The sequence below is a fragment of the Dryobates pubescens genome, chromosome 2, assembly GCF_014839835.1.
Source record: "Dryobates pubescens isolate bDryPub1 chromosome 2, bDryPub1.pri, whole genome shotgun sequence".
Taxonomy (NCBI): domain Eukaryota; kingdom Metazoa; phylum Chordata; class Aves; order Piciformes; family Picidae; genus Dryobates; species Dryobates pubescens.
The window spans coordinates 17,729,112-17,741,242 of NC_071613.1; the positions used below are offsets into that span (position 1 = coordinate 17,729,112).

Sequence of the window (12,131 nt, forward strand, 5' to 3'; positions counted from 1 at the left end):
TCACAGCCACCTCCAGCCTGGCTGCAAACACCTCCAGGCAGGAGGCTTCCACCACCTCCCTGGGCAGCCTGTGCCAGGCTCTCACCACCCTCATGGGGAACAACTTCTTCCTCACATCCAATCTCAATCTCCCCACTTCTAGTTTTGCTCCACTCCCCCTAGTCCTATCCCTCCCTGACACCCTCAAAAGTCCCTCCCCAGCTTTCTTGGAGCCCCCTGCAGATCCTGGAAGGCCACAATGAGGTCTCCTGGGAGCCTTCTCCTCTCCAGCCTGCACAACCCCAACTCCCTCAGTCTGTCCTCACAGCAGAGCAGCTCCAGCCCTCTGCTCCTCCTCGTGGCCCTTCTCTGGACACCTTCCAGCACCTCCAGATCCTTCCTGGCACAGAGGCTCCAGAACTGGACCCAGAGCTCCAGCTGTGGTCTCAGCACAGCAGAGTAGAGGGGGAGAATCTAGGCTGCAAGTGCTGACTGCTGGCTCCTGTTGAGCTTCTCCTCCCCCAGCACCCCCAAATCCTCCTCTTCAGGGCTGCTCCCAAGCCAGTCCCTGCCCAGCCTACATCAGTGCCCAGGATTGCCCTGACCCAGCTGCAGGACCTTGCCCTTGGTCTTGTTGACCCTCATGAGGTTGTCCTGGGCCCAGCTCTGCAGCATGTGCAGGTCCCTCTGGATGGATCCTTCCCTCCAGCTGTCTGCTGCACCACACAGCTTGGTGTCCTCAGCAACCCTGCTGAAGGTGCACTCAGTGCCACTGTCCCTGAGACCAACAAAGATGCTGAACAAGCCTGGTCCCAGGACTGACCCCTGAGGGCCTCCACTGGGACATGGACCCCTTGGCAGCCAGCCCCTGGGTATGGCCCTCAGGCCAGCTCTGAATCCACTGCATGGTCCTTCCATGGAAGCCATCCTGCAGCAGGCTGGAGACCAGGATGTGGTGTGGGACAGTGTCAAAGGCTTTGCTCAGGCCCATGGGAATGAGGTCAGCTGCTCAGCCTTCTTCTATTGATTTGGCACAGAAGGCCACCAGGTTTGCCAGGCAGGACCTGCCCCTGCTGGAGCTGTGCTGACTGTACCCAATCACCTCCTGAGCAGAAGCTGTGTGGGGTTTGGTTATGGAACTCATCATTGGCCTCTCAAGATCCTCTTGGGGCTGTCAATGAATTCTCTGCTCTCCAAGAGGAGTGGAGCAGCCTGGGAGCAGCCACATGAAGCACCCAGCAATCACTGCACGGCAACAATCCACTCCTGAATGTCATTTTAATCTCCACTCTGTCTCAAGAGCACTGGTTTCACCCCCTGCCCCTTTGCCACCCCTCCCACCCCAATTTCCCCCTTGTTCCCCTCCAACCCAGGGCCCCTGGGCTCTGCTGAGTCTCCTCCCACCCCAATTTCCCCCTTGTTCCCCTCCAACCCAGGGCACCTGGGCTCTGCTGAGTCTCCTCCCACCCCAATTTCCCCCTTGTTCCCCTCCAACCCAGGGCACCTGGGCTCTGCTGAGTCTCCTCCCACCCCAATTTCCCCCTTGTTCCCCTCCAACCCAGGGCACCTGGGCTCTGCTGAGTCTCCTCCCACCCCAATTTCCCCCGTGTTCCCCTCCAACCCAGGGCACCTGGGCTCTGCTGAGTCTCCTCCCACCCCAATTTCCCCCTTGTTCCCCTCCAACCCAGGGCACCTGGACTCTGTTTCAGTCTCCTCCCACCCCAGGGGTGGCCACTTTGCCCTCCCCACCCTCTCCCCTATTTAATGCCTCCCGGGCAGGGCAGCAGCCCTAAGCTGAGCCCCTCGGGGCTGAGGATCCTCCTCTCATCTCTGGTGAGTGCCTCTGCTGCACCCTGGGTGATGGTGGTGGTGACAAAAGGCCGGGGGGCCTGCTGGCCCCCCGGTTGTTAGGGCCAACATTGCTGACTCCCCCACTCCCCTCCACGGGTGCTGGTTGGGGCTCCTTGCTGGGGCTGAGCTGCTCTGAGTGCTCTCTTGGCTGCTGAGGATGGGGCTCTGTGAAGGGGCTCACAGAAGCCTTCCTTCTCATCATGCCCACTGATCCCCTTGGAACTCCCAAGGGCTGCTGCAGCCACTTCCAGTTAGCTGAGAACCTGCTGAGCAGGCTGCAGGATGGAGCAGAGAGCCAAGGGCCTGAGGAAGAGCAGCCTCCACCTGGCCAGAGCAGACCTGGACTCTGGCTCAGGCACCAAAGGTAAGTGAGCTCCCCCAGGCTCTGCTGAGGCTGGCACTGGACCCTTCAGGAGGAGGTATGTGGTGCAAGGGAGGTACAGCACAGCCAGGGCAGGCACAGCTCACCACTACTGACCCTCCACAAGCTCTCAGCTTCCCCCCAAGCCTGGGGCAATCACAGAGTCCCAGAGGCTGGGAAAGCTCTCCCAGGGAACACTGAGTTCAGCAGTCAGCCCAGCAGCACCATGGCCACACAGTGCTGGAACACCTCCAGGGGAAGAACCAGCAGTGTGTGGGTTCAGCCTGGGTGTTAGGAAGGAGCTGGGCAGCTCTTCAGCCTGGAGGATGGGGCTTTATGAAGGGGCTCATGAGGGTGTCAGGTAATGATAGGAGACCTAACTGCAGCCTTCCAGTGCCTGAAGAGGGCTCCAAGAAAGCTGGGGAGGGACTTCTGAGGGTGTCAGAGAGGGATAGGACTGGGGGGGATGGAGCAGAACTAGAAGTGGGGAGACTGAGATTGGATGTGAGGAAGAAGTTGTTGCCCATGAGGGTGGTGGAGCTTTCTCCAGGCTGCACAACTCCAACTCTTTCAATCTATGTTCACAGCAGAGCAGCTCCAGCCCTCTGCTCTTCCTCCTGGCCCTTCCCTGGACACCTTCCAGCACCTCCAGATCCTGCCTGGCACAGAGGCTCCAGAACTGGACCCAGAGCTCTAGCTGTGGTCTCAGCAGAGTGGAGCAGAGGGGGAGCATCCCCTCCCTGACCTGCTGGCCACTTTTCCCCCTGGAAGCTCATTGCTTTCTTACTCAGATGCCTGCCTGCAGTTGGTGGTTATCACATCAGCCCACACCAGCACCACAGAACACAGAGTGGGTAAGTGAGTGTGCCTGGCAGGTTGTGCCTCAGCACAGGAGAGGCTGTTCAGATCTTGCCCCCATGGCTGTGCCATGGTCCCTGTGTGCTTGACATTTTGGCTCTCCTGAGTCACAGAATCTATCTGGCTGGAAGGAACCTCCAAGCTCATCCAGTCCAACCTTCCACCCAGCACTGCAGGCTCAACATCAAACCTTGGCCCTAAGCACCAGCTCCACACACTGCTTGAACACCCCCAGGGATGGGGACTCCCCCACTGCCCTGGGCAGACCATTCCAGTGTTGGAGAAGCCTCTCAGTGAAGAAATCTTTCCTAGCATCCAGCCTGAACCTCCCCTGGCACAGCTTGGAACCATTGCCTCTGCTCCTGTCCCTTGCCACCAAGGAGCAGAGGCTGTGCCCTCCTGGCTCCAACCTCCCTTCAGGGAGCTGCAGAGAGCAGTGAGGTCTCCCTCAGCCTCCTCTTCTGCAGCCTGAGCACCCCCAGCTCCCTCAGCTGCTTCCCCAGCCCTGCTCTCCAGACCCTCCCCAGCTTGCTTGCCTCTCTCTGGGCACACTTCAGCCCCTCAATGTCTGTTTGGTAGCAAGGCCCCAAAACCCAGGGTTTGATGTTCCTGCCCCACTGCTGCTGGCCACACTATTGCTGGTCCAAGCCTTAAAGCTCCCTGCCCTGGGCAGGGACCCCTTGGCTGCTGCAGGGGCAGTTTGCCTTTCTTTGAGCCGGAGAGAGCTGTGTTCAGTCTGCAACCGAGAGAGGAAGGCAAACACCTTGTAGCTGGCGGGGAGAAAGCCGGCAGGGCTGGGCTGGAGGGGTTACAATCTTCTTGTGTTGTCTTAACCTCCTGCGTGTCTCAGTTCCACGCTTGCCAGCAGGAAATAGCCCCTGTGCTCCCACAGAGACTGTGTAACCTTGCTGTATGCCACAATAAACATCTGTGCCTGCTTACCTCTTGGCCTGGGTGCTGTGCTCAGGGTGGGGAGGGCAGCTCTGGGACAACAGGCTCTGCTCTCATGTCCCCCGGGAGGGAAAAGGAATCACAGGGGGCTGGGATCGGGGAGGGACCCTGGGAGACCACCCAGCCCGACCCCTCTGCCAGAGCAGCGTCCCCCGGGGCAGGTCACACAGCAGCACTTCCAGGGGGGCCTTGAGTGTCTGCAGAGAGGGAGAGCTCCCCAGTGCCCCTCGGCAGCCTGCCGCAGGGCTCTGCCGCAGTGTTCTGAGGTGGGCACCAGCCAGACGCCCCCTGGGGGGGGGGCCCTGCTCTCTTCGGAGCACTCACCTCCTGGATCCTCTGCAGCAGAGGCAGCAGCCAGTCTTTGTTCACCTCGCAGTGACTGTCCAGGAAGGTCAGGACTCCTGCTTGCGCCACGTCCGCCCCTCGGATGCGGGACCGGATCAGCCCTGCTCAGGGACACATCGCATCAGCTGCCCCCCGGCAGGGTGGGCACCGTCCTTGGGCTCCTGCAGCAGCGCCTCCTGCGCTGGCACATCTCCCATCCCAACCCCCTTGGGCTGGAACACAGCTTGGGCTCAGTGCCTCCTCCCCCTCGGCACTGCCAGGCACACCAAGCTGTTTCCCGAGGTCACCAAAGCACAGAAATGGCTCCAATTAGATTAATGATTTATGGCATTTATGCCAATCCTTAATTGGTGCAATTATTTCTGCTGTCACCTTCTGGGGCAAAACATGACCTGAAATGCTCCTGCAGCCCCTTGCAGGTAGTGAATCTAATGCAGACCAAAGCCAGGGAGATGTGAGGTAGGGGAGCTGAGGATGGGGTCACAGCAAGCCAGAACCAGGATGACTTTCCCTTGCTGTCCCCCTTTCCTTGCCCTGCTCCAGGGTCCCCCCTTTCCTTGCCCTGCTCCAGGGTCCCCCCTTTCCTTGCCCTGCTCCAGGGTCCCCCCAGATCCTTCCCCCCAGCCTGGAAGCACTGCTGGTCTGCAGCTCTGCAGGAACACCTTGCCCACAAAGGAAAGAGGGTCGGCTCTCAAGGTCCTTAGAGCCTGCTTGGCTCATCAGGGCCCTGCTGGTGAATTTAGTGTCCTTCAGAGCTGGAGATGGATGTGCTGCATGTGCTTGCGAGAGAGGAAGCTGAGCTGAGATGGAGGTCATGGAGAACAGCTGCACACAGGGGCTTGCCACTGGACTCCCTGACAGAGGATCACTGCTTTTAAAGATGCTCTGTGTCTATTTATACAGGAGCCAGCCAGCTCTGCAACGCTCCTGCCAGCAGTCCATGCTCCACTGAACTGCAGGGCAAGAGCACAAACAAGCTCTGGAGGACAGTTTGGCAGACAGGAGGCCAGGCAGGCTGCTCAAGGGGAGCAGAGTGCTCAGTGAAGGGGAAAAAGTGTTAGGATGAGGAGAGCTGGGGGCAGACAAAGAGCGAGGGAAGCACTGGGGGAGCACACAGCTCTGGTCCATGAAGGTGGTCAATGACCTTCATTTCAGAACTCCCTAGAGGAAAAGGGCCAACAAACAGCCTCTGAGCAGGGGGGAGAGGGGCAGGAGAATGGTGCCTGGAGCAATCTGGGGGTTGCCTCCAGCACTGAGGTTGTTTCTACATCCTTCTCTCTTCAACTTCTAAACCCTCATGAGTAGGCACAGCCTCCTGGATCCTCCTCTGCCCTCCCCAAAGCTTCTCAGGTCCCAGGGGACACAGCTTCAGGAAGCTGCTGAGTGAGGCAAGTCCTGCAGCCTGGATTTTCAAATCCTGACTGATTTAAGGGCATCAACACCTCCAGGTGCATGCAGTGCTAGGGGTGAGCACAGATGCACCCCAGCAACACAGGAGAAAAGGCTGAGAAGGAGGTGGCAGACCTCTGGAGACTTCCCATACTCTCCTGCTAACACAGGTTATGTCTCTTCCATCCACTGGGGATGCTGCATTGAGTGCACCCTCAGCAGGGTTGCTGAGGACACCAAGCTGTGTGGTGCAGCAGACAGCTGGAGGGAAGGATCCATCCAGGGGGACCTGCACATGCTGCAGAGCTGGGCCCAGGACAACCTCATGAGGGTCAACAAGACCAAGGGCAAGGTCCTGCAGCTGGCTCAGGGCAATTCTGGGCACTGCTATAGGCTGGGCAGGGGCTGGCTTGGGAGCAGCCTGAAGAGGAGGATTTGGGGGTGTTGGGGGAGGAGAAGCTCAACAGGAGCCAGCAGTCAGCACTTGCAGCCTAGATTCTCCACCTCTGCTCCACTCTGCTGAGACCACAGCTGGAGCTCTGTGCCCAGTTCTGGAGCCTCTGTGCCAGGCAGGATCTGGAGGTGCTGGAAGGTGCCCAGAGAAGAGCCACAAGGATGAGCAGAGGGCTGGAGCTGCTCTGCTGTGAGCACAGACTGAGGGAGTTGGGGTTGTGCAGGCTGGAGAGGAGAAGGCTCCCAGGAGACCTCATTGTGGCCTTCCAGGATCTGCAGGGGGCCGCAAGAAAGCTGGGGAGGGACTTTTGAGGGTGTCAGGGAGGGATAGGACTGGGGGGGATGGAGCAAAACTAGAAGTGGGGAGATTGAGATTGGATGTGAGGAAGAAGTTGTTCCCCATGAGGGTGGTGAGAGCCTGGCACAGGTTGCCCAGGGAGGTGATGGAAGCCTCCTGCCTGGAGGTGTTTGCAGCCAGGCTGGAGGTGGCTGTGAGCAACCTGCTGCAGTGTGAGGTGTCCCTGCCCATGGCAGGGGGTTGGGACTGGCTGAGCCTTGAGGTCCCTTCCAGCCCTGACAGCTCTGGGATTCTGTGCCACCCTAAACAGCAGACTTGGGGAGGTGAAATCTACAGAAGAATCCATGGACAAACCCTGTGTCCCTCACTGTTCTCAGCCTGACAGAGTCCTGGGCTCCTGCCTTCAATTTTCAGCATGAAAAAACTTCTTTGTTGGACTTGGAAGCAGCTCTCCAGGCTGTGAGGAGCTGGGAAAATCACAGAATCACTGACTGGAAGAGACCTGTAAGATCAAGTCCAGTCATTAACCCAGCACCAGCAGCTCACCACTACACTGTGTTCTTTCAGCACCACACCTTCATGGCCTTGAAGTCTTCCCAGGGATGGTGATTCCAGCACTTCCCTGGGCAGCCTCTTCCAGAGCCTGATAACCATTATGGGTTAAACACTGATTCATGATATCCCATCTCAGCCTCTCCTGGCACAGCTTAAGGCCATTTCCTCTTCTCCTGTTACTTGTTACCTGGGAGAAGGGTGGCCCAGCCTTGCTCCAGCCTCCTCTCAGGGCGCTCCAGAGAGCAATGAGGTCTCCCTCAGCCTCCTCCTCTCCGGACAAAACACCCCCAGCTCCCTCAGCTGCTCCCCCCCAGCCCTGTTCTCCAGACCCTGCAGCAGCTTCCCTGCCCTTCTCTGGACACTCTCCAGCCCCTCAGTGTCCTTTCTTGCAGTGAGGGGCCAGACACTGACCCCAGTACTCAGGCTGTGACCTCCCCAGTGCCAAGTACAGGGGGACAGCCACAAATGCCTCCAGCAGCAGCCCAGCAGGGCACACCCTGAACCTCCTTCTTCAGCTTTCAAATATAACTAATTAAAATAAGCCAGAACCACCCCACCTCCCCCCAGCCCCCCCGAAGCAGCAGGAGCAGACCTCATCTCTTTCATTAGAGCAAACATCTCCAAAAATAAGACCTGGGGCTTTGTTTTGCCTGCTCTAATTTTCTGGCTAATAAGCTACAGCTGAGCCTCAATGGATATCTTAATAGTCCCTTCCTTTGCAGCTAGAGAGGGCAGGATGCACCTCAAATCCCAGCCCTAGATCATATTGGATTAGGAACACTGTGGCCAGCAGGGACAGGGAGGTGACCATGCCCCTGTGCTCAGCACTGGGGAGGCCACACCTGGAGTGCTGTGTTCAGCTCTGGGCTCCTCAGTCCAGGAAGGACATTGAGGTGATGGAGAACATCCAGAGAAGGGCAACAAAGCTGGAGAAGGACCTGGAGCACCTGGGCTACAAGGAGGGGCTGAGGGAGCTGGGGGTGTTCAGGCTGCAGAAGAGGAGGCTGAGGGAGACCTCACTGCTCTCTGCAGCTCCCTGAAGGGAGGTTGGAGCCAGGAGGGGACAGCCTCTGCTCCTTGGTGGCAAGAGGCAGGAGCAGAGGCAATGGTTCCAAGCTGTGCCAGGGGAGGTTCAGGCTGGATGCTAGGAAAGATTTCTTCACTGAGAGGCTTCTCCAACACTGGAATGGTTTGCCCAGGGCAGTGGTGGCGTCCCCATCCCTGGGGGTGTTCAAGCAGTGTGTGGAGCTGGTGCTTAGGGCCAAGGTTTGATGTTGAGCCTGCAGTGCTGGGTGGAAGGTCGATCTGTGAGGATTTCTTCCAGCTGGGTGTTTTCTGTTTTCTTTTATCAGGGTTCCCCAAGCCCAGGAGCTGCTGCCCTTCCTGTTAGCCCACTGCCTGGGTGTGTGCCGTCCCTGAAGTCCCCAGCCGGGAGGCGGGCAGGCAGCTCTCACCTTCTCGCCGTCCGTTCCGCAGGCACTTCACCTTGGGGAGCTTGCCCAGCAAGCGGCAGTCATCGGCTTGGAAGAAACACAAAGGGAGGACACGTCACCCAGCAGCCCTCAGTGCCGCCTCCCACAGCAGGAAGGGCTCCCAGGGGAAATTTGGAACCCGTTGTGGACTGGCTAATGGCTTTGTCGGGGCCCTGCCGGGCACAGCAGGCAGCGCTCCGCTCGCACGGCAGCAGCCGGGACCGGCGGAGCAGCGGTTTCCATGGAACTGGAGCGGCCCCCCCGGCAGGTTTACACCAGGAGCAGCTGGAGGGTGGCCTAAAGCTAGAGCAGAAGAGCTGTAGCTGGGCTCAGGGTATTGGCACAGGAATGCAGATGGCCACTTCTGGTAGCTGCAAAGCAGCACACAGGCTGCTGCGTGTCTGCGCGGTGGGGCAGGGGCCTCCCAAGGTGGCCTACGAGCCCTGAGTGAGGAGAAGGGGTTGGCCATGCCATGGAGCACCTCAGGGCTCCTCATGCCCAGGACAGCAGCTCCACGAAGCAGCAAGACCTCACAGCCTCCCAGACCCGAGCTAGGGAGGTCCTGCAAGCCCACGTGCAGTCGCTGTCGATGATCCTCCAGAACCACAGCAGGGTTTGGGCTGGAAGGGACCTCCAGAGGTCATCCGGTCCAACCCCCCTGCAGTGAGCAGGGACAGCCTCCACTAGGTCAGGCTGCTCAGAGCCGTGTCCTGCCCGACCTTGAGTCTCTGCAGGGATGTGGTCTCCAGCCCCAGCAGCCCTCCTCAGGGCACATTTAGAATCATAGAAAGAATCATAGAAAGGTCTAGGCCAGAAGGGACCTCCAAAGGTCATCTAGTCTGACCTCATAGAATAAACCAGGTTGGAAGAGACCTTCAAGATCATCGCGTCCAACCCATCAACCAATCCAACACCGCCCAATTTCTCCCAGCAAGAGCTGGGTCTGCTGCCTACCCACTCCGCAATCCCCTTGTGCCTCTCACCACTTCTCTGCCCCTTCCTCCCTGGCACTATACACACACGGGCCTGTGCCCCATGCCAGGCACCTCCCCTCTGCACCCCCCACACCTCCAAGGGCTTTCCTCCACGAGAGCTCTCACCCTACCCACACCCCTGCCAGCTCAGCTGTGGAGCTGCTGTGCTCTGTGGCACCAAGGCAGCTGAGGGGGCAGAGGCTGGCTGCAGACCCACGATGGGAATGGGCTGGGAAGAACAGGAAGCCACCTGCAGAGTGACTGCATCCCAGTGAGCAAAGGGCAGAGGGCAGACAGAGGTGAGAAATGAGACACCACCAGGCACAAAGATGAAGGCACCAAGGGCTTGGGCTGGGCAGCAGGGGGGGGGAACCCAGCCCGTGTGTGTATTATGCAAATGTATGCATTTTATGCAAATGTATGCAGAGGAGATGCCAGGAGGCTCAGACTATCATGGGAGAGGAGATGTAAGAGCTGAGAAGTGCTGATCTCGAGTAGCTGAGGGGCTGCTCTCAGGCAGGAAACAGCCTCCCCCCTGGCGCCCCTGGAACCAGAGGAGTTTAAACTCAGCCCTGGTTCCTCCTCCTAGCCCTCACCACGGGGTGTGCTGGGGCAGGGAAGCTGCACTCACACAAACCCCTCCTGTCAGGCAGGCAAAAGCTTTGTCTGGTTAGCCAAACACCCAAGCGCTTCCTGCCCCCACCTCGGGACACCACTGCTCTACACCAGGGCATCTCCAGTCCTTTCCTCCACCAGAGCTGCTCTGCTGGTCCCCAGCCCTACCTAGCCTGGCCTCCACGTGCTGGAGGTGCTCCAGAGCTCACCATCACCACTGCAACCTCTGCCCCTGGCTCCAGTGGCCCCAGGGAGGCAAAAATGGGGCTTGTGAAATCTGTCCCTAGTGCCTGTTTAGGACTCCCAAAGGACATCCCAGAGCAAAGCACAGATCCTTTGGTTGGACTCTCTTTTAAACCTTTCTGCCTTTGTTCCCTCCCCATCCTTTTTTTCTTCCCCTCCCCCTTTTTTCCTCCTCTTTCCCCCCCTACTTTGCAGCTCCCTGAAATGTATGTGTCACAGATCCCTCCAGCTAGGTGCATTTTATCATCCTTGTTATGCCTCTGTCTTTTGGAGCACTTCAGTCTCAACAGCTGGGGTGGTCCTCAGCTGGTCCTCAGCTGGGGTGGCTCCCTGGGAAGCCTCCAGGCTTCAGCTGCTGACTTCTGCTGGAGGTCAGAGCAATTGACTTCACGCCAGTCAGGCTGTTAACCGGAGGAGAAGGGCAGGGGGGCACAGGCTGCCTGCAGCAGGCAGCACTGTTTGTGCTGCCCCTCAGAAAGGGGCACTCCAGGCAGGAGATCCTCTTTACACAGGTGAAAAAAGCCTCTCTCAGAGCTGCTGGCCCACATCAGAAGCAGAGGCAGAACACATGCATGCATCAGGAGGGCCAGGCTGTCATTACCCCGTGCAGTTCCAGTGGTGCCCAGCCAGAGCTGCAGCTGAGAGCCAGATCATGGAATCATGGAATCAATAAGGTTGGAAAAGACCTCAAGGATCATCAAGTCCACCCTGTCACCCAAGACCTCAGGACTAACTAAACCATGGCTTCCACACATCAGCTGGGCAGGAGGTTGGACTCGGGTCTGGTGGGCATGAAAGTTATGTGCCAAGCACTTCTCTTGCATCATTCCCAGGAGGTCAGGGCTGATGGTTTGGAGTGTGGAATTCTCCACACAGCCAGGCGAGCTCAGCACAGCAGGCTTGCCTCTCCACACCTATAGGCCTTGATGTTTCCCCTTCCCCTCTGGCAGACTCTTCCCTTCTCCCTTGCACACATCCCAGCCTCCCCCAGCCTTACACCACAGAGAGAGGTCACTTACGGTCGTCACTGAAGTCATCCACCAGCAGGATTTCACGGACCAGGTGCACTGGGGTGCGGTTCAGCACGCTGCAGGACACAGAGAGAACCATCACAGTGCTGCAGGGCAGAGAGAGAGCCTTCACACTGCTTGGCCAGCCCAACAGCCCAGGAACTGCCACAGTACACTACAGGTTTGGAAGGGACCTCCAGAGAGCATCCAGTCCAACCCCCCTGCCAGAGCAGCATCACCCAGGGCAGGCTGCACAGGAATGCATCCAGGTGGGGCTGGGAAGGCTCCAGAGGAGGAGACTCCACAACCTCTCTGGGCAGCCTGCTCCAGGGCTCTGGCACCCTCACAGGAAAGAAGTTTCTCCTCATGTTGAGCTGAAACCTTCTATGCTCAAGTTTGAACCTGTTGTTCCTTCTCTTGCTACTGTGCACCACCCAAAAGAGCTTGTCCCCCTCCCCTTGACACCCACCCCTCAGCTATTGATAGGCATTGATCAGATCCCTCTCAGCCTTCTCCTCTCCAGATTAAACAGCCCCAGGCCTCTCAGTCTCTCTTCATTGGTCTCTCTTCAAGTCCCATAATCATCCTCCTGGCTCTCTGTTGGACTCTCTCCAGCAGGTCTCTGTCTCTCCTGAACTGGGGTGCCCAAAACTGGACTCAGTGTTGCAGCTGTGGTCTCAGCAGGGCAGAGCAGAGGAGGAGCAGAACCTCCCCAGCCCTGCTGGCCACACTTTGCTTGATGCCCCCCAGGGTACCATTGGCTCTCTTGGCCACCAG

General features: G+C 58.5%; 1 protein-coding gene across 1 annotated transcript in view; it reads right to left on the reverse strand.

Annotated features, from left to right (window-relative positions):
* The window catches only part of GALNT14 (polypeptide N-acetylgalactosaminyltransferase 14), a 108,915-nt gene that overhangs the window by 30,736 nt on the left and 66,048 nt on the right, over positions 1 to 12,131 (reverse strand). Inside the window, exons 4-6 of the mRNA XM_054171279.1 lie at positions 11,364 to 11,431; positions 8,495 to 8,560; positions 4,325 to 4,446 (exon numbers count right to left, since the gene is read on the reverse strand). Of these exons, the coding sequence (XP_054027254.1) occupies positions 4,325 to 4,446; positions 8,495 to 8,560; positions 11,364 to 11,431 (256 nt within the window). The remainder of the gene's footprint in view (positions 1 to 4,324; positions 4,447 to 8,494; positions 8,561 to 11,363; positions 11,432 to 12,131) is intronic.